The sequence below is a fragment of the Toxorhynchites rutilus genome, chromosome 3 (assembly GCF_029784135.1).
Source record: "Toxorhynchites rutilus septentrionalis strain SRP chromosome 3, ASM2978413v1, whole genome shotgun sequence".
Classification (NCBI taxonomy): domain Eukaryota; kingdom Metazoa; phylum Arthropoda; class Insecta; order Diptera; family Culicidae; genus Toxorhynchites; species Toxorhynchites rutilus.
This window is the reverse complement of record NC_073746.1, coordinates 195,291,103-195,312,498: the sequence shown is the minus strand read 5'-3', so window position 1 is coordinate 195,312,498 and position 21,396 is coordinate 195,291,103. Positions and strand designations below refer to the sequence as shown.

The following is a 21,396-nucleotide window of genomic DNA, read 5'->3' as shown; positions in this document are numbered from 1 at the left end:
TTCGCTATGAACTCGACTTCTTTAATAAATTTAATTAAATTCTGACCATTATCTTTACCATCGTAGCGAAGTTTCCAATCTGATATTGGTTTACTACGACTACGGTACGAATGTTTTCGTGATCTAGATCTACGCCGATGATGCATTCTCGAATCAGAGGAATCAGACGACGAATTCAAGTCCGAATCCAGCCGATCCCTACGAGGCCATATTTCATTTTTACTTAATGGAAATCTACGGACAAATTTATCTCCATTTTCCATTGGTTTAGGTGTGGAGTTCTCGGAAATCCGCAGTGAACCGGAGGCCCGTATGGAAATATGCTCTGCTGGTTATTGTGAAAGTTATAACATCCCGTCGACTTCAATTTTCTACGCGATTCTTGTACATTTTCGTTCTGACCGCTACATTCTGGAATTTCTTCGTCTTTTTCTTGATTGGGATCATTGTTTGCACTCACTTGAGCACTGGGCGAAACTAGTTGACCTTGGGACATTGCCAAATTTGACAAAGATTTGGAAATTTGATTTATAATCTCTGTTTGAATTTGTGAAATTGGTGAGAATGGTGAAAAATACGTATTTAGAAGACCTCTTATTGAATTAATTAGAAGATCTAAGTCATCTAGATCTTCATTTTCATCTGCATATTCCTGTAGCCTACGACTTCTCATGAAATAATGAGTTAAACGCGTTTTCAAAGTATCGCGAATTCCTTCGAAACGAGTCTTGTTTTCCAGATAGTCTCGAATTTGTTTAATATTTTCATCTATTATTTGGATTTCACTATCCACGTCTAACTGAGCACGTGCGAAATCAATATCTACATTATTCTTTTCTCGTTCCTCTCTTAAGCGATCTCTCAACCGTCTCTGAATGGCTGACCGACTCTCTGTATTCTCGAATTGGACCGCTCGAATGACCATTTCGTATTCAATCTCCTGTCTTTCCAGGTGGTGTACTAATAATGTTTTATATTGCATCTGTATTTCAGTGTCCATTGTAGAACTTTGTCTCTCTTAATGCTGACTGATTAATAATGAATCACTGCCAGATCAACGTCTGTTCCCTTATACAGACTCACTCTGCTATCCAGCTGTACTGACCCTTCTTAGTCCTGATTCGTAGGAACCAGGCTCCAGGACGGTTTTCAAACGGCCCTGTGATTCTAGGGATTTAAATCAGTCAGATTGAGAAAGATGGACGTTTCGTTCAATGCAACAACACATTTATCCCGAAATACAAATAAACGAGAATTTATAACGAAATTAATAAATAAGTGAACAATTTTTCGAATGAATACAGATATACATAAATAATAAATATTTTTCATATACATGAACATGCAAATAACATATAACACTAAATGTATGAATGAAAATAATGTATATATTGAGAAATTATCTATGAAAACGTTTGGAGAACGATAAAGAAGAAAATGAATAATACGAAGTATTTTATTCCTCCCTCTATGGGGGGATAGTGTAACCGTTCAGTTCCTAACTTATCCGTGTTCGTGTGTATGTGTGTGTTTTTGTTGGGCGCCAATTTGTAACTTCCTGTTCGTTACTCGTGAGTGACTATGAGTGTCTAGCTCAAAGAGCATGATGAGAAAACCACAGGGTCGTTCTCCCAGCACTCACCGGCAGCATCTAGCTGTTAATCGGGAGCTCGGGTTTAATTTCCTAAAAGTGTTATACACACGCAACAAGGGACAGAACCCTCAGCCGTTTTCCAACTTCCTCAAAGGCTGACGATGGCACACGATTCCTGCCAAACTAGAGCGGGCGAGGCCTGACAACTCCTTTTGAGTTCGGGAAAACGACAAACAGAAATACGGAAATATGTGTACAAACGAAAATTTATGTAAACCAAACTTTTAATTTCTTACACGTGTATTATGTTTGTAGTGGCGTACTATATAAATTCTAGGTGTAAATACTTCTTTTACTTTTAATTTAATTCTAAACATATACTTTTCTATGTGTTTTGATATACTTTACTATTTGTGACGTCACAGTTTATGGTTTTGTATACTTGCGCAATCGTTATGTATTTGAGCAATGTGGTGTGGTCCTCAATGTGGTGTGGTCCTCAATTTGGTGTGATACGTTGTTTATCCATATCCTTGTGTGAATATGTCTTCCTGTTTCGTCCTCTGGGACACGTCTGTCCAGGTTCGATTGTCCTTCGCAATCGGTTGTAAAAGTTGCGGTTAGAGTGCTCGGTCTTGCTGTAAGCCAATCGCTTGAGTTTGTTGGTGGCTCTCTACACTTTCGGCCTAGAAAGTTGTGGTTGATGCCTATTTTGGAGAAGACATAAAAAAAGGCCCACTGTGCGGACCTGCACAGTTGAGGTTAGCACTGTATCGATCGAAGACCACCACCACTCGCCACCACATGCTCGTTTTATTTTACTTTACCTTTTTTTCAGTTTTTTTTTTCTTTTTCAGGGTTTCCAGGTAAGTGTATAATTAATTATTTTTCAGGTTCCTATTTCTATAAAAAAAACCTATATTATGTACTTCTATCTTTCACTACTATTCTGACAAACCTTTTTTTCACAAACTCAATTATTCTACAATTCCTTCCACTAACTGTTTCTTTTTTTTCATTTATGCCTACAACAAAAATTCATGAATACACATATTATACACAAAATACAAAAATTAAATTACTACACCCGACGCGCACTTCTACTCCCGTTCATAGTTCTAGGCAGAAAGACTGACCATCGCCTTTAGCCGAGTGTTCAAGCCTATTGTTGGAGGGAAGCGGAAAAAACCCAACTCCGACAATGGGTTTGTACCTTCGCTATCTGGCTGAGAGCCCTGCCTAGTGAGCGGTGTGTAGAACACTTCAAATGCGGTTCTCACTACAGCTCAAACCGACGCAGCCATCTGCCTTCGATTACCAGGGGAATGACACGCTGCAGTATTCGCATTGTGCGCAGTTTTTGTGTGTGTAGTTTGTTGTGTTGTGATGTGGGTGTGTTGAAAGGTGTCAAAGACACATATGATATGGAACCTACCGGTTACAGTAGTGATTGGACATAATGAGTGATTGGACATTGGTGAGTTGTTTTTCTTTATTTCATCCATACATAATTTAGGAGGCATCTCGTCTAGGACCACAGAGGGTGGTTTTCATCATATCTCGTTCCACTTCGGTATCTTTTATCTGATAACACCATTCCACGACTGTTCACCATCCTTCTGTCATCATCACTCGTTGAACGCTGGTGGAGTGAACAAACAGTATCCAACAACCAAACAAAAGGTTTTTGCATTAATTGATAGGAAATATATCTACGCATCTATCATAACGAATAACATTTCATTTTTCTTGAGATAAATAATTGAATAATTGTAAAATATCAAGCATTGTCCAAATGCACTATGTGCCCATTTTTTGATTGGTCCATTTTGTGCTCCTCAAATCGTACCGACCAAAACGGGCAACCAGAGCAGCAGCGAAATAGAATGAAGCACGATTGAAAAGGAAAAAGAAAAAAAAATGAACGAAACATTGGTCGCAGTCTCACACATGCGTAATTCTCGAGCCAGCCAGTCAGCTTAAAAATCCCCGCTCCGCTGCCGTAACGATCATTCTCATTCAAACCGTACACCACATCGGTTCGCATCACAACATATCAACAAACCAACCCAAGCAGCCATGTCTGGACATGGCAAAGGAGGAAAAGTGAAGGGAAAGGCAAAATCCCGCTCGAACCGTGTTGGTCTGGAGTTCCCCGCAAGGGTAGCTAGGCCGAGCGCGTTAGTTCCAGTGCACCAGTCCACCTAGCCGGCGTTATATAGTTTCGGCCGCCGAAGTGATCGAGTTAGCTGGCAAAGCTGCTCGCGACGATAAGAAAACCCGCATTCGGAACATAACACATTCGGTTCGGGGGACATCAAGACAACAGGCAGTTGCAGCGAGTGGCGAGTGGCAAACGCAATCGCAAAACGGCAGCTGGTAGCAGAAGAAAAAAGTTTGTTCTTTTTACAATCTGCTGTGGTGGCAAATCCAGAACAAATGGAAAAATGGTTTTTTTCAAAACCACGAGTACAAAGTTTTCTAAATTGGAACCATTCCATAAAACACGGCGCTTATCAGGGCCATTAAACCTTTCAAAAAAGAGTTTACGAAATTCAGTTCAATGCTTTCTAAAATAATATCCAAAATAATAATAAACACAAATTGATTTTTTCATCATTTGTTTGTCAGGATCTGATGAGTATGTGAATTTGGCAGTTGTTCTGAGCTTATTGATAGTTGGGGACTTTCCTGATTCCTGAAATTGTTTCCAGATTGAAAGTACAGTAATTTACAATTAGTTCGACATTTAGCTAATTGGACGGACCTGTAATGGGACATATTTAGTTGCACATTTTTGTAAACATAGAGATCCAAATTATGACCCCACATTGAAAGTCGACACTGTACCACTGTCATCGCAAATGTTCAATTACAGGTTAAAATCGCCTCCAATGCGACACTGAGTGGTGCTTCGGCACGTCGCATTGAATGTAATTTACTGTACAACATGTCACAAAGCTGGATGGGAAGAAATTTTCCAACTGTGAAAGCTGTGGCGAGTGGTAACAAATCGCTAAAAAGGAAGGTTTAGCCGAACAAAACAATAAACTCTTTAGATTAAAGATAATTTTGTGATCCTGAAAAGGACCCTTTTTAGCCTGCATGTGAATCCAACGAGCGAACAATCGTAATGAATGAATTTTTTGCCATCGCTGCCTTTTAACGCTCATTCGTTCGTCTCGTTGGACTCGCCCCTTTCGCTGAGTCTGCCGATTTGTCTCTATCCTGTGAGTGTGTACCGCTAGAGTATAAAATACGAGGACCCCAAAAAAAATCTCAACAACATACTGATTTTAACTTCCGACCGAGAAGGTCGCGTTTTCTTTCAGCTCGGCAGTTTGGCGTTTTGGACAGCGGACTAGGACGTCTCCCCCTGGCGATTCCGAAGGAGTTAATTTTAATTATTTTTAAGTGGCAGCAGTAGGAGAGCGGGAAAAGGCAATAGCTCGTTTCGACCGTGGAGGGCGGGCGCTTACCGGCAAACCGGAAAAGCGCGCGCTTTTTACGACGTCACTGTCGCCACGCCCCCTTTTTTCGGGGAGTGTTGCCAGTTTTATTGTAGTGTCAGTAGTGTAGTGAATCTTATTATTAAATAAAACCTAAAAAGGAAAACACGCATACAGACAGTGAAGTGACTGTTATTGAAGTGAAGCAATTATTGCCTTAAGCGTGATTTGCAATTTTTCCGCACCCATTGGTGGCTTTTCAATGTGTTTTATTGGAACAAAGTGTAATTTTCTGGGAACATACCCCTTAGTGATAATCCCCCAATAAGGAATTCTAGTGATTATCACACTCGTGTCTGCTGACTATAATCGAGGTATAGCCAAGCAGAAGCATGGCTTCAAGTAGCTCCGGGCCTCCGGGAGGCCGGGCTACAAATTTCTATGAGGGCAAGCCCACCGAAGCCACCGCTATGGGCGGACCCCTCGAACGGTAATCTCCAGATACTGCTTCTGAGAGCTACAGGAGACAAGGTGCTTCCAACAACAGCGCAAAACCACAGCGAGATGATAAAAAGAAACTCCAGTACATCTTGACAACCAGGGACGAGGATACAGTCGGTAAGTTACTTTCTATTACCAAACTGATTGACAATACCCCTGTAGAAGTGATCTTCCACCCAACATTAAACCAACGCAAATGCGTTGTTACTTGCCGAGAAGTTATCGACCTTCCTGAATCCGAACTGGTGAAAGAACTCACCGCTCAAGGTGTGATCGGCGTAAAACGCATCACCAGAAAGGACAACAACATTGTTGTGCCAACGGCCACTTTAATATTGAGCATTCGCGGAACTGTTGTTCCCGATTTCATTTATTTTGGGTTCATTCGAGCCGGGACTAGAAATTTTTATCCCAATCCTATGCAATGCTACAAGTGCTACAAATTTGGGCATACGAACAAGCGATGCAAACGCGAAAATCCGCTTTGCAGAAACTGCGGCCAAGAACATCCGGAACAACAAACAGAAGCAAACAAAGTATGCAATGCTTCAGCTTTTTGTGTCAACTGCCAAGGGAACCACTCCTCTTCTAGTAGGAATTGTCCCGTATGGCAAACCGAAAATAAAATCACCAGAATAAGAATCGACAATGGAATCTCAAAGCGAGGCAAAGAAACAGCTGCAACTTCAAAACAATGCTCCAACATTCGCAAGTGTTCTGCAAGACAGACTATCCAACTTGCAAAAGCCAGCACCCAGCTGCAACTGCAAATGTAACTGCGCCTCGGCCGCTTCGGCCACTTCTAGTCGCGAAAGCACCCCCCCAATTGACACTACATTCGATACAACCATGACAGATTCAACAACTGGTAGTTCATCAACTGAATCCGAAAGCGAATCGGTCATTTGTATGGATACTTCTGATGCGCCGAACGAGAACAAAAATAAAAGAAAAATCGCTAAAGGTTCATCTTCAGATTCAGATAAAAAATCCGAAGATGAAATCCAACATAACAAGGACAAGAAAGGACAAAAAACGAACAAAGAACTACACCAACAACAAATAACAACACAACACCAACAAAAAACAACAACAACAACGCACATCAAACAAAAAACAACAATAACAGCAACGCACATTCAACAAAAAACAACACAAACACAACAAACACTCCAAAGACTTCTACACCAAACAAAAACGACACCAACACCTCAAAGAAAGCTTCTCTTTCCAAGGGTAAAGGACCATCGAACTAATTCTCTTTGAATAGTTCAAACATACACACAATTAAGACTTAGGAATTAGAGTTAAAAACACCAACACATTAACTTCAACACAGAAATTCGGGATACAATGGAACATCAGAAGTATCCGACAAAATATTCTAGAATTGAAAATGCTTATTTCGAACTCTAATCCCACAGTCATAGCCCTTCAAGAAACTATGACTCCAAACAATTTCAATAAACACTTCATCTCATAATACATCACATATTTCAAAGAGTGTCCCGACCCCTCAAAACACGGAGCTGCAATCGCAATCAAGGATGGCACTCCACATGATCTTTTTCCCATTACCACCGACCTTCAGGCAGTGGTAGTGCGCATTAAACACCCCTTTCCAATCACCGTCGTTAGCATCTACATCACTAATAATTCCGATCCGAACACTCTACGCGGACAACTGGACCATCTGTTCGCCCAACTTCCCGCCCCAATCATGCTTATGGGTGATTTCAACGCCCACTCATACGCCTGGGGAGGTGCATACCTCGATCGAAAAGGATCCATCATTGAGGATTTCATATCCGACCATTCTCTTCTCCTTCTTAACAACGGCCAACACACCAGAATCCATTATTCTGGTACTACTTCAGCCATCGATCTCACTATAGTATCAGACAAACTCTTTTCAAAGCTTTCTTGGAACATCCACGATGATACTTGCGGAAGCGATCATTTTCCAATCTTCACTTCCTTCGGCCAAACTTTCAACAGTTTTTTCAACGAGGCCAAGATGAAAATTTGAATACGCTGACTGGGCTGGCTATCAGTTTGACATTGAAAACCGCCTCTCCGCTAAACGAGATTGGACAGCCGAGGAATTCTCCAAAGTTGTCCTAGAAGTTGCAATGGTGCACATCCCCAGAACCAGTGGCATCCCTGGCAGGAAATGTGTCCCATGGTGGTCGCCTGAGCTGGAGGCAGCGATCAAAGGTCGCCGTAAGGCCTCACGCAAATTAAGAAAGGCCCATCCGGACAGCCCACTGAGGCCCACTCTGCTTACAGAGTTCCAAAGGGCTCGCAAAGAAGCTAAGACTGTTATCAACACAGCCAAGCACAACAGTTGGGTTAAATTCGTCAACGAAATTAATCCCAACGCGTCAACAAAGGAGTTATGGAGTAAGATTGGCAGGCTTCAAGGCAAGAAAAGGAGCAAAGAATATAATCTTCTAATTAACGGTCAATACACCAATGACCGGAAATTCATCGCCGAGGCGTTTAGAGATTTCTTTGCATCCGCCTCCTCCAATCAAAACTACGACCAAACCTTTCTAACCCACAAAACGGAATGCGAAAGAATTGCCATCGATTTTCATACCGATGTGGAATTTGACTTCAACAAAAACCTCTCCCTCAAAGAGCTCGATTGGGTACTGAACAAAGTCAAACAAGGATCCACAGGACCTGATAACATCAGCTACCCTATGCTTAAGAATCTACCCCATCTCGGGAAAAAAGCACTTCTGAAGCTCCTCAACAAAGTCTGGGACAGTGGAACCCTCCCCAGTTGCTGGAAAGAGGGTTTAATGATCTGTATCCCGAAACCAGACATGAACAACCATCTTCTTGACAATTTCCGCCCCATCACTCTCCTAAGTTGTGTTGGGAAAGTCATGGAAAAAATGATCAATCGACGCTTAACGACTTTTCTAGAGTCAAAAAAGCTGATTGGTCCCAGACAATTCGCCTTCCGTGCAGGAAAAGGTACAGAAGATTGCCTTGAAGCAATCGAAAAAATCCTAGACGACGCAACTGAAAAATTACACCACATTGATATTGTTTCCCTGGATTTATCCAAGGCCTTCGATCGGGCATGGAGGTACCCAGTGCTGAAAAGCCTTTTCGACTGGGGGATTCGTGGGAGGTTAGGTATCTCATTAAAAGTTTTCTAGAACACCGGTCTTTCAAAACCGTTATTAACAACCACCAATCTTCTCTAAAAATCCCAGAAAACGGCTTCCCCCAAGGCTCAGCACTTTCACCAACCCTCTTCAACATAGCCATGCAATCTCTATTCGAGGTTATCCCGGACCATATAAAAATCATAGTCTATGCAGATGACATCACTCTTATCTCTACGAGCTGCTTCGGCTTAATTCAGAGAAAGAGGCTTCAAAAAACCTTAGACTCCATCCAAAACTGGGCTCTAAAAACAGGTTTCAAAATTTCCCCGGAAAAATCCAAACACATACATATCGGAAAAGCTCTCAGAAGGAGAACCTATCTTCAGCTCAACAAAATCCCGATCCCTACAATGAGGACATTGAAAATACTAGGGGTTACTTTCGACAAGAAACTCAACTTCCTATCACATTCCCAAAAGACCAAAATAGCCACCAGAAAGAAACTGAACATCATCAAGGCTATCGCAGGCAACCTAGCCTCTGGTCATAGAAAGACGCTGCTAAATGTTGTAAATGTTTGGTTGGTCCCACAAATCCTTTACGGAATAGGCACCTTCAGCCGTGGAGGGGACAGGGTGTTAAACACCATTCAACCAATTTACAATATAGCAATTAGGCTCGCAATTGGCGCTTTTCCCTCCAGTACTACTCTTGCTGTAATGGCAGAAAGTGGGCAACTTCCCTTCACCCACCTGGTAACAAAAGCCATCACTAATAAAGCCATCCGTCACTTGTCACTCCCCGAAAGCGACCACAATGTCCCACTAATACATAGGGCTAAAACATGTTTCAAAAATCTCACGAACAAAGATCTTCCCGATATATGTGAACGTTCATCTGCGACGGGAAGAAATTGGAACGTCAAACCGCCGAACATTAACCTTGAACTTCTCAAGGCAGTTCGGGCGGGAGACCCTTCTCCAAAAGTCAAAGCCTGCTTCAATAACCTCGTTGCATCCAATTTTCAAATCAATCACCAGGTATACACAGATGGTTCAGTCAGTGCCGATGGAGTTGGATGTGGAATTTTTGAGAGTAGATACACTGGTAGCTTTTCTCTTCCACCGCAATGCTCCATCTTCAGTGCGGAAGCTTTCGCCCTTTTAATAGCTACCCAAGAATGCACCCACGATTTTCTTCCTACCACAATATTCTCCGACTCAGCTAGCTGTCTCCACGATCTTCTGAGTGGAAACAGCAAACACCCATGGATTAAACAAACAGAAGAGGCTGCTTCAGATAAAATCATCTCCTTCTGCTGGGTTCCTGGTCATTCAGGAATCCACGGAAACACAGCCGCCGACATACTGGCCGGCAAGGGCAGCAAAATAGAACCTCCAGACATGCCCTGTCCTCCATCTGACATTGTCCGCTGGGTAAAACAGCAAGTCCGTGAAAGCTGGAACATAGGTTGGATAAACAGCCGTCCCACTCATCTTCATAAAATTAAAAATTCCACTCTCCCTTGGGATGACCGCCTCAATAGTAGGGAAAGGCAAGTCCTTACCCGTCTTGGAATTGGGCACACTAACTTCACCCACTCACACTTGTTCTGCAGAGCCCAAAAACCCCAATGTGCTTGCAACGAAGCTCCGGTTTCCGTTAGCCATCTTTTACTTGAATGTCAACATACCAAAGATGCTCGAGTCCGACACAACATAGGTCAGAGTCTCTGAGATATCCTCAGTAGAGACGAGACCCAAGAAACCAATTTAATTGCGTTACTGAAAGAAACCGACTTCTTTGGTAAAATCTAAATCGAAATACTAAATACCTTGTAAATTGCTTATTAAAGTTCGCCACTTCACAGTCATGTATGCGTGTTTATGTGTGTATACAAATGTATGTACGGGTCGGAAGGAAGGAAATCATACATGTGTATACATGTATGATTTAATAATAATAAATAACAAATAATATAATATATGCTTTCATACTCACATCTATCTTCTATCCATTACATTATACTTTAATCAACTTCCTATTCCTACAGCCACACTCACCAAGGAGGATAAATTCATTAAATAAACCTCTCCATTTTTCAACTCTACTATATACCATTAAATTCAAAACCACTATATTTTATTCAAACTGTATTTCATTTCATTTCACCCCACTCCTCCCCTCTTTCCTTCCCATACTACTCCCACCCCCTTCCACTCCTCTAATCCCACCCAAATCCTTCCCACTCCTTTCCTTCCTATCCTCCTGAGAAGGGCTTTTTTTTGGTTTTGGAGCACTTTCTTCGCTTGGAGTCTAGGTCATTTGTGCTTCGTCACTGCTTCGATCCTCGGATCAGTAAATATTTACTTTTCTTTACAGCATATATTAAATATCTTATGAAGCATAGGATCCCTTCCTACCTTCTTCTTTAACCGAGGGTCGAGCGGACAGATCTGATGAGTGATTTTTTGGTTTCCCTCTCGCCAGTCCCCTCTGGACTGGTTTTATTGAGGCTCTTCACTGGGCTAGAGGCGAATGAACTGCAAAGTTTAAAGCCTCTTAAAAACAAAGAAAGAAGAAGAAAAATATCTTATTTTCTTTCAAACCGTAAACCCGTGTGGTTGTACGGCATCGTTTAACATCGCATCGCATCACATCATAAAAAGAAAACAAGCAGCAACGTGGACGTGTGGACGTAGCAAAGGAGGACAAGTTAAGGGAATGGCAAAGTCTCACTCGAACCGTGCAGGTGTGCAGTTCCCCGTAGAGGTATCCGCCAATTGCTCCGCAAGCGTAGCTAGGCCGAGCGCGTTAGTACCAGTGCACCAGTCCACCTAGCCGGCGTTATATAGTTTCGGCCGCCGAAGTGATCGAGTTGGCTGGTAAAGCTGCTCGCGACGACAAGAGAACCCGCATTCAGAACAGAACACATTCGGTTCGGTGGACATCAAGACAATAGGCAGTTGCAGCGAGTGACGAGTGGCAAACGCATTCGCAAAACGGCAGCAGATAGCATAAGAAAAATGTTTGTTCTTTATACAAACTGCTTTGGTGGCAAATGCAGAACAAGGCGGCATCGAGGGCGTTCGAAATGGTTTTTTTCAAAACCACGAGTACTAAGATTTCTAAAATGGAACCATTCCATAAAACAAGGCACTTTTCAGGGCCATTAAACCTTCCAAAATAGAGTTTACGAAATACAGTTCAATGCTTTCTAAAATAATATCCAAAATAATAATAGAACACAAATTGATTTTTTCATTATTTGTTTGCCAGGATATGATGAGTATGTGAATTTGGCAGTTGTTCTGAGTTTATTGATTTTCACCAATTCTTAAATTACTTCTAGATTGAAAGTACAGTAATTTGCACTTATCTTGACATTTAGCTAATTGGACGGACCTGTAATGCGACATATTTAGTTGGACATTTTTGTAAACATAGAGTTCGGGGTCCAAATTATGACCCCACATTGAAAGTCGACACTGTACCACTGTCATCGCAAATGTTCAATTACAGGTTAAAATTAACTCCAAACCGACACTGAGTGGTAGTAATGCGACGTGCCATTGGATGTAATTTACTGTACAATATGTCACAAGCTGGATGGAAAGAAATTTTCCAACTGTGAAAGCTGTCGCGAGTGGCAAACGCAATCGCAAAACAGAAAGGTTTAGCCGAACAAGATGGGGATATCGAGTGATAACAAAACAATAAACTCTTTAGATTGAAGATAATTTTGTGATCCTGAAAAGGACCCTTTTTAGCCTGCATGTGAATCCAACGAGCGAACAAATCGTAATGAATGTATGTCTTCTTCTTCTTTCTTTGTTTTTAAGAGGCTTTAAACTTTGCAGTTTATTCGCCTCTAGCCCAGTGAAGAACCACAATAAAACCAGCCCAGAGGGGACTGGCGAAAGGGAAACCAAAAAAATCACTCATCAAATCTGTCCGCTCGACTCTCGGTTAAAGAAGAAGGTAGGAAAGGGTTCCTATGCTTCATAAGATATTTAATATATGCTGTAAAGAAAAGTAAATATTTACTGATCCGAGGACCGAAGCAGTGACGAAGCACAAATGACCTAGACTCCAAGCGCAGGGCGTGTTCCAAAAACAAAAAAAACACAAAAAAGGCCCTTCTCAGGAGGATGGGAAGGAAAGGAGTGGAAAGGATTTGGGTGGGATTAGAGGAGTGGAACCGGGTGGGAGTGGTATGGGTAGGAAAGAGGGGAGGAGTAGGGTGTGGGGTGGTTGTGAAATGAAATGAAATACAGTTTGAATAAAATATAGTGGTTTTGAATTTAATGGTATATAGTAGAGCTGAAAAATGGAGAGGTTTATTTAATGAATTTATCCTCCTTGGTGAGTGTGGCTGTAGGAATAGGAAGTTGATTAAAGTATAATGTAATGGATAGAAGATAGATGTTAGTATGAAAGTATATATTATATTATTTGTTATTTATTATTATTGAATGCGTGTATACACATGTATGATTTCCTTCCTTCCGACCCGAAAAAAAATGTGTATACACACATAAACACGCATACATGACTGTGAAGTGGCGAACTTTAATAAGCAATTTCCAAGGTATTTAGTATTTCGATTTAGATTTTACCAAAGAAGTCGGTTTCTTTCAGAAACGCAATTAAATTGGTTTCTTGGGTCTCGTCTCTCCTGAGGATATCTCGGAGACTCTGACCTATGTTGTGTCGGACTCGAGCATCTTTGGTATTGTTGGCGGAAGTAAAACCCCGTACACTAAGATTAGATAGCATTTATTTATCTGCTTCAAAGCTGCAAAGGTAGTTACAATTAGGTTTATGAATAATTTTAGACAATTTAGGTTTCTTACAATTTAGTGCATTAGTTCAATTTTGGGGGTTAGAAACCGCACTATAGGATAATAAATTTTCTCCACAGAAGTGGGAACTAATATCTAGAATAACAAATTGAATAATAGAATAATTAATAATGTACACTACACTAGGTATTTAAACAAATTCATACAGTAGTAACAAACTTTTAGGTAGTAATTAATTTAATAAATTCACTTCGCTCCACTTAACGCCGCGATCAATGTGGTCGATCGTCTGATTCAGCCGGATCTGGTCGATTGACAGATCGATCGAGTCTGCGTCACGATCATTCTCCCTGACAGCGGGTAACGTTTCCGTTGAAGCGTCGCTTTCAGATACCGGGTGACCAGATCCATCGTGGATGTAGTAGATCGGTAGACTTGCGGCAACATCCTCCGCCGGGTGCATCTTGCCATCGGCCAAGACTGCACGGTCTTTTGACGTAGGACTACGTCTAACCGGAAGATATAGGGGTTGAAATGGAAATCTAGGCACTGAACAAGTAGCATTGTCAAAATGCACTATGTGCCCATTTTTGATTGGTCCATTTTGTGCTTCTCAAATCGTACCGACCAAAACGGGCAACCAGAGCAGCAGCGAAATACAATGAAGCACGATTGAAAAGGAAAAAGAAAAAAATGAACGAAACATTGGTCGCAGTCTCACACATGCGTAATTCTCGAGCCAGCCAGTCAGCTTAAAAATCCCCGCTCCGCTGCCGTAACGATAATTCTTTGTGTGGACACCGACTGGACAACATCGTTGCTGGACGAGCTGGACGGCGAGGGATCGAGTGCCTTTCTCATGGCAAGAGGGCGGAGGTGGTAGCGCTGAAGTAGAGTAGAGTAGAGTTTTCAAAGGGCCTTTCTCAAGGCTAGAGACGAATGAACTGCAAAAGTTTAAAGTCTCTATAATACAATACCTTCCTTCCTTCCGTAACGATCATTCTCATTCAAACCGTACACCACATCGGTTCGCATCACAACAAATCAACAAACCAACCCAAGCAGCCATGTCTGGACATGGTAAAGGAGGAAAAGTGAAGGGAAAGGCAAAATCCCGCTCGAACCGTGTTGATCTGGAGTTCCCCGCAAGGGTAGCTAGGCCGAGCGCGTTAGTACCAGTGCACCAGTCCACCTAGCCGGCGTTATATAGTTTCGGCCGCCGAAGTGATCGAGTTAGCTGGCAAAGCTGCTCGCGACGATAAGAAAACCCGCATTCGGAACAGAACACATTCGGTTCGGTGGACATCAAGACAACAGGCAGTTGCAGCGAGTGGCGAGTGGCAAACGCAATCGCAAAACGGCATCAGGTAGCAGAAGAAAAAAGTTTGTTCTTTATACAAACTGCTTTGGTGGCAAATCCAAAACAAGGCGGCATCGAGGGCGTTCGAAATGGTTTTTTTCAAAACAACGAGTACTAAGTTTTCTAAATTGGAACCATTCCATAAAACAAGGCGCATTTCAGGGCCATTAAACCTTCCAAAAAAGAGTTTAGGAAATACAGTTCAATGCTTTCTAAAACATCATCCAAAATAATAATAAAACACAAATTGATTTTTTCATAAGTTGTTCTGAGCTTATTGATTTTCATCAATTCTTAAATTGCTTCTAGATTGAAAGTACAGTAATTTACACTTATCTCGACATTTAGCTAATTGGACGGACCTGTAATGCGACATATTTAGTTGGACATTTTTGTAAACATAGAGTTCGGGGTCCAAATTATGACCCCACATTGAAAGTCGCTGTCATCGCAAATGTTCAATTACAGGTTAAAATTACCTCCAATCCGATACTGAGTGGTGGTAATGCGACATGCCATTGAATGTAATTTACTGTAAAATATGTCACAAGCTGGATGGGAAGAAATTTTCCAACTGTGAAAGCTGTGGCGAGTGGCAAATGCTCGCTAAACAGAAAGGTTTAGCCGAACAAGCTGGGGATATCGAGTGATAACAAAACCATAAACTCTTTAGATTGAAGATAATTTTGTGATCCTGAAAAGGACCCTTTTTAGCCTGCATGTGAATCCAACGAGCGAACAAATCGTAATGAATGTATTTTTTTTGCCATCGCTCCCTTTTAACGCCCATTCGTTCGTCTCGTTGGACTCGCCCCTCTGGCTGAGTCTGCCGATTTGTCTCTATCCTGTGAGTGTGTACCGCTAGAGTATAAAACACGCGGACCCCAAAAAAATATCTTATTTTCTTTCAAACCGTAAACCCGTGTGGTTGTACGGCATCGGCATCGTGGACGTAACAAAGGAGGACAAGTTAAGGGAAAGGCAAAGTCTCACTCGAACCGTGCAGGTCTCCAGTTCCCTGTTGGTCGCATTCACTGATTGCTCCGCAAGGGTGACTAGGCCGAACGGATTGGTGCCGGAGCACCAGTATACCTAACTGCGATTATAGAGTTTCGGCCGTCGTAGTGCTCGAGTTGGCTTGCAAAGCTGCTCACGACAATCAGAAAACCCGCATCAAGAACAGAGCAGCTTCGGTTCGGCGCTCATCAAGGCAACAATTAGTTTCAGTGAGTGGCAAAGTGTTTCTCCGGCACGTCGCATTAAATGTAATTTACTGAACAACATGTCACAAGCTGGATGGGAAGAAATTTTCCAACTGTGAAAGCTGTGGCGAGTGGCAAACGCAATAGCTAAACAGAAAGGTTTAACCGAACAAGATGGGAATATCGAGTGATAACAAAAACACAACACCAAATGTTCTTTTCAGAACCATCAACATATTCATAAAGAGTAAACAGTAAACTAATCCATTTTTCAGGTAGATAGATAGGTATTCACGTAGGAGAAGAAAATAAAACAATATATTTAAAATATATATTTATCAAAAGCTGTCCCCTTTGTATAGTCCTACGTCACTCCGGTTATGTCCCCGACATTACCCACCTGTCTTTTTTGACGTCCAGCAAGGTTATCTTCGTTACCGTTCTGTGCACGAGTCCTCCGGCAGTCCGCATGATCGCCTGTCGTACACGCCCATCCGATCCTCGAATCGCTCGCTCTACACGTCCTCTGATCCACTCGCTACGCTTTCCTTCATCGGTGATGAGAACCAAATCATCTTCCGTGATCTCCTTCGCCGCTTCTTCAAACCACTTCGGCTGACAGCGAATGACCGGCAGGTATTTTTTTAGCCACCGTTTCCAGAAGATGTCCAGCTGGTCCTGGATGTCCACCCATAGTTCTTGGAGCTTTCGCTGCTGATGTCGTATGCCTTTACCCGGTACCTTTGCCCCAGTTGAACTCCCGAGCAGAAAATGGTTCGGTGTCAGAGCTTCCGTTTCATCAGAGTCTAACGGCAAGTACGTTAGAGGCCTAGAGTTAACCATACTCTCTGCCTCCACAACTAAAGTCCCAAGTCCTTCCTCATCAAGCTTCCCATCCCCCATTGCAGCCTTCACTGACTGAACCATCCTTTCCCAGGCGCCGCCCATGTGTGGGGCTCCAGGCGGAATGAAGCTCCATTTGCCCTGCGAACTGGTGAAGGTTTCGGAGAGCCCCGTAGCGATTTGTTGACGAAGTAGTCGTTCGGCGCCGTGGAAGTTAGTCCCGTTGTCGCTGAACATCTCAACGGGTGCCCCTCGACGGCCGATGAACCTTCTGACAGCGGAAATGCAGGATGAAGTCGTCAGGCTATTCACGACCTCAAGGTGGACCGCGCGTACCGTGAGGCAGGTGAAGAGGGCGACCCACCTCTTCACGCTGGCTCTTCCTTGCTTCACCAACACCGGTCCGAAATAGTCCAATCCACTGAAGCTGAACGGCCGGCTGAAGGCTTCGAGACGACTTGCATATAGTGGACCCATCGGAGGGATGTGCGGTCGAGCTTGGCGAAGTTTGCAGAACCAACAATCACGGCTGCATCTTCGAACTAGTGTTCGCAGACTAGGAATTTCAAACTGCTGGCGAATCTCGTTGACGACGGTCTCTGAGTTCGCGTGTTTGTACTTCCGGTGGAACAGGTCTACCACGAGCGAAGTTATCTCACTTCTCTTGGGAAGGATCACCGGGTATCGCAGATTGTAGGATGCTTGCTTGGCTGTCCCAATACGTCCTGTCTGCCGCATGACTCCATTTTCGTCCAGGCTTGGAACAATTTTGTACAGGGAGCTGCTTTTCGGAATCGGTTGCATATCACCTCGCGCCACCGATTTATTTTTCGTGAGGATCACCATCTCATCCGGAAACGGTTGCCACTGCACCTGCTGCATGATCACCGCTTCCGCTGCCTGGAACTCCTCCTGTTGCAAATCACCGGATATTTTGCTACGCTCTCTGCTGATATTCTTGACAAAGCGCAGCACGTAGGCAACGGTGCGATGTAATCTCTCCCATTTGGAAAACCTTTCGAACTGGATAACGGGCTCGTACGCGAGATGAAACAGGACAGAAGCTCGTATCTCCTCCGTCTCGATGATGGGCATCGCTGGTAAAATCGGCCATGCGTCTTCTGGGTGTTGCAGGAATTCTGGTCCCGAGAACCAGTGGCTATCAGTACTGAAATATAGGCCTTTTCCCCACTTGGTCCCTTCATTGGCCGGGTTGGATGCTGAAGGCACGTATCTCCACTCCTCCGCACTGGTAGTCTCCAGAATCTCAACTACTCTGTGGGCAACGAACGGTCGATAGTTGCGTGGATCCGCCCGGATCCAGGAAAGCGCCGTAGTGTGGTCCGTCCACAAGTAGCGTTTCGTGATGGGAATTGTATGGTTTTCCTGGACGAACTTCAGCATCCGCGCACCGAGTGCACAACCCTGCAGTTCGAGCCTGGGTATGGACATGGGCTTTAACGGTGCCACTTTCGTCTTCGCTGCAACCAATACACACACTCCGGAACCAGCGGATTTCATCACGCGTAGATTATACAACGCAGCAATACGCCGCTGGACTTGCGTCGACGAACGCATGTAGCTGTGCATTTTCGTAGGTGGAATTCGTCGCTCCTTCGAAGTAGCATCTCGGAATGCGAATTGTTGAAATAAACTGGATCATCTGTACCCACTCTCGCCAGCGATTCAACTCAGTGTCCTGGATTTGCTCGTCCCAGTTGATTCCGGTGCGCCACAACTCCTGGATGAGTATTTTTCCGTGAATCAGGAACGTTGCTAGCAGTCCCAATGGGTCGAATAGTGTCATTACACAGCGCAACACCTCTCGTTTCGTTGGACGAGTACCGCTCTCGATAAGTGCGCGTACCTCCTCACTCATGTGTGTCGAGAAGCAGAGTTCGTCAGTCGCTGGCATCCATAGCATTCCGAGAACCCTCTCAGTGTGCTGCTTGTCGACCAGGTTGATGTTCTCGCCTTCGTTGGTCCCAGGTTCCCCCAGAGACTCTAGTATTGCTTTGCTGTTCGAGTTCCAATTCCTCAAGACGAAGCCACCCTGGAGATGGATGGTACGCACCTCTGCTGCAATCTTCTTCGCTTCCTTTTCATCCCCGAAGCTGTCGAGATAGTCATCGACGTAGTGATTGTCGACTATCCGCTGCGCAGCCTGAGGGTATTGCTGGGCATGTTCCTTGACATTCAAGTTCTTCACGAACTGTGCCGAGGCCGGTGAGCAGGTCGCTTCGAACGTGGCTACGTCCATAACGTAGATTATGGGAGGCTGCGTTGGATCGAACCGGAACAGGAAGCGTAACGACTGTTTATCTCGTGCCGCCATCCGAAGCTGATGAAACATCTCTTGCACGTCAGCGTTCACCGCTATCCCGAATTGCCGGAACTTGAATAAAACCGCAGGCAGCGCGGTCAGTTGATCCGGACCCTTCAGTAGATGGCTGTTTAAAGATGTTCCATCTACCAACGCGGCTGTGTCCGAGATGATGCGGATCTTGTCGGGTTTCCGTGGATTCGTAACTGCCCCTATCGGCAAATACCAGACTCGCCTGGGGTCGGCGGTCTCCAGTTCTTCGTCCGTCGCTACATGCGCGTAATCCTTGGACACGTACTCCCGTATCTTCTGGTGTACCTTCTCCTTGAGAGTCAGATCTCGCTCCATACGACGCTCCAAACACTTTATCCGGCTCAACGCCATGGGATAGCTGTCTGGAAGCTCGATGTAGTCGTTGTCCCACAACAGCCCGGTCTCGAAATGGTCTCCGACTCGCTTGGTTGTTTGCTCCAGTAGCTGCTGGGCTCGCTGATCCGACGTCGAAAGGGAAGGGCCGACTGTTCCGACTTCTTCTACAGTGAAAAACTGCTTCAACGTTTCGTGGAGCTCTTCATTATGCGTGCATCCACATATGTGGAAACTGTAGGCGCTCTGTTGCTGTTGCTGCTGACCGTAAACGCACCAGCCAAGCCTGGTTTTGGCTGCGACGGGACCGGATCCATATCCTTCCCTGATCTTCAACGGCAGGGCCAACGACAGATGGTCCAGTCCAATCAGAATCCCAGGCGTAGCATTCTGGTAACTCTGCAGAGGCAAGTACTTCAAGTATTCGAAACGTTTCACTGCCTCCTCCAAATTGAAGCTTTGCGTTGGTAGATTCAAGCTCTCAACCGTTCGCGCTCCAACGATCTGATGCTTCCTTTCCTTGCCTTGTCCGGAGATGGACACACTCATTGAAGATTTCTCGGTCCGAGAGGTGTTCGCCGTCCATCGCAGGCAGAGCGGCTGTGGGATACCGGATATTCCTAACTCCTTCACCAATTTTCCTTCTACCAGCGTTAGAGAAGATCCTTCATCAAGAAAGGCGAAGGTATTCACCTGGCCGTTGTTCCCGTAGAGAGTAACCGGAACAATCCTGAAGAGTACACTCGAACTCTGCAGACGATGAGTGTGGTTGTCAGCTACCTGTGTGACAGCATCTGAATCCGATGGCCTGGGCGAAGAGTGCAGAAGAGGATGATGTCGGTACTGGCATCCGTTGATACCGCAACGTGTAACAGTTCGGCAGGAACGTCGGCCATGCCTGAAAAGGCAGTTTTGGCAGACACCCAACGAACGAATTCTCCGCCAATGATTATCGATGCTGAGAGTCCTAAACTCTCCGCAGTCCTTAATGCGATGTCCTTGCTTGCTGCAGTTTGCGCATTGAAACTTGTCGGCCGGCTTTTGCTCAGCTGCTTCGGATAAGCCGGAAGTTCCGGACGCATGTTGATGGACGTAACCTTTCTGCTTCACTTTGTCCTTTCCCTGCTCCCTTCCTTACGTCCTTCGTCTGACTCAAACGAATGCACGCTCGTGGCATCCTCGACCACTTGCTGCATGTAAGCACAGAACGTTGTCAGGTCTACGTTGCCAACGCCACGTCTGTACCCTGCCCACATCATCTTCTGGTCGGCCGGAAGCTTGGCTACTAGTTCTTGGAGCAGTGTAGGGTTCGACAGGTGAATCAGCTCGTTCGCTGCTACGATGTGGTCGCACAGTGCTTGAATCGCAGTCCCGTAATCGATGAGTCCCTCAAGCCGGTCCGATCTCGGGGCTGGAATTGACCGAACTTTCTGGAGCAAAGCATTTATGAGGATTTCCGGACGTCCATATCGCATTTGCAGTGTCTCGATGACCTGCGGGACCGTACGGGGTATCACGAGCCGACTTCTTACGCTTTCGAGCGCACTGCCTTTCAGGCAACGCTGCAGCCTGACCATATTTTCGCCATCCGTATAGCCACACGCTTCGGTCGTGTAGTTGTAGCTGGAGATGAATATCGGCCATTCTGCTGGATCCCCGGTGAATGTTAGCAAATCCCTAGCCAGAGACTGCCGAGCTACGAGTTGCTGCGATGTTGGACCTGGTTGCGAGGCTATTGCGGAAGCTTGAGAGTGCCTTGGGGGGAAAGGTTGAGGGTTTGGAGGAGGATTGTTTCCCATAGGGGGCCAGTCGTAAAAGCTTGGGA

The 21,396-nt window shown here is 44.5% G+C and overlaps 1 protein-coding gene and 1 long non-coding RNA gene across 2 annotated transcripts; both read right to left on the bottom strand.

The window, feature by feature from the left end:
• Positions 1-1,290: 1,290 nt before the first annotated feature.
• Positions 1,291-2,874, bottom strand: LOC129778768 (uncharacterized). The gene is made up of 4 exons (XR_008743493.1): positions 2,677-2,874; positions 2,553-2,619; positions 2,422-2,497; positions 1,291-2,342 (listed from the first exon to the last, which is right to left on the bottom strand). It is a non-coding gene; the product is annotated as an uncharacterized LOC129778768 (long non-coding RNA).
• A 10,835-nt stretch (positions 2,875-13,709) lies between these two features.
• On the bottom strand, positions 13,710-20,653 carry LOC129773791 (uncharacterized). Its single transcript, XM_055777440.1, has 4 exons — positions 20,352-20,653; positions 18,552-20,301; positions 16,440-18,496; positions 13,710-13,986 (listed from the first exon to the last, which is right to left on the bottom strand). Exons 1-4 carry the CDS (start codon positions 20,651-20,653, stop codon positions 13,710-13,712), a joined length of 4,386 nt encoding a protein of 1,461 aa, XP_055633415.1.
• Between the last annotated feature and the right edge of the window lie 743 nt (positions 20,654-21,396).

Excerpts from the sequence above, each read along its gene's own strand:
- LOC129773791 (XM_055777440.1), bottom strand. The coding sequence starts at position 20,653 with ATGCGTCCGGAACTTCCGGCTTATCCGAAGCAGCTGAGCAAAAGCCGG. Across the intron at positions 20,302-20,351 it reads ATTCAGATGCTGTCACACAG|GATTGTTCCGGTTACTCTCT; the intron begins GTAGCTGACAAC and ends TGTACTCTTCAG. Across the intron at positions 18,497-18,551 it reads TGAATCGCTGGCGAGAGTGG|GAGCGACGAATTCCACCTAC; the intron begins GTACAGATGATC and ends GCTACTTCGAAG.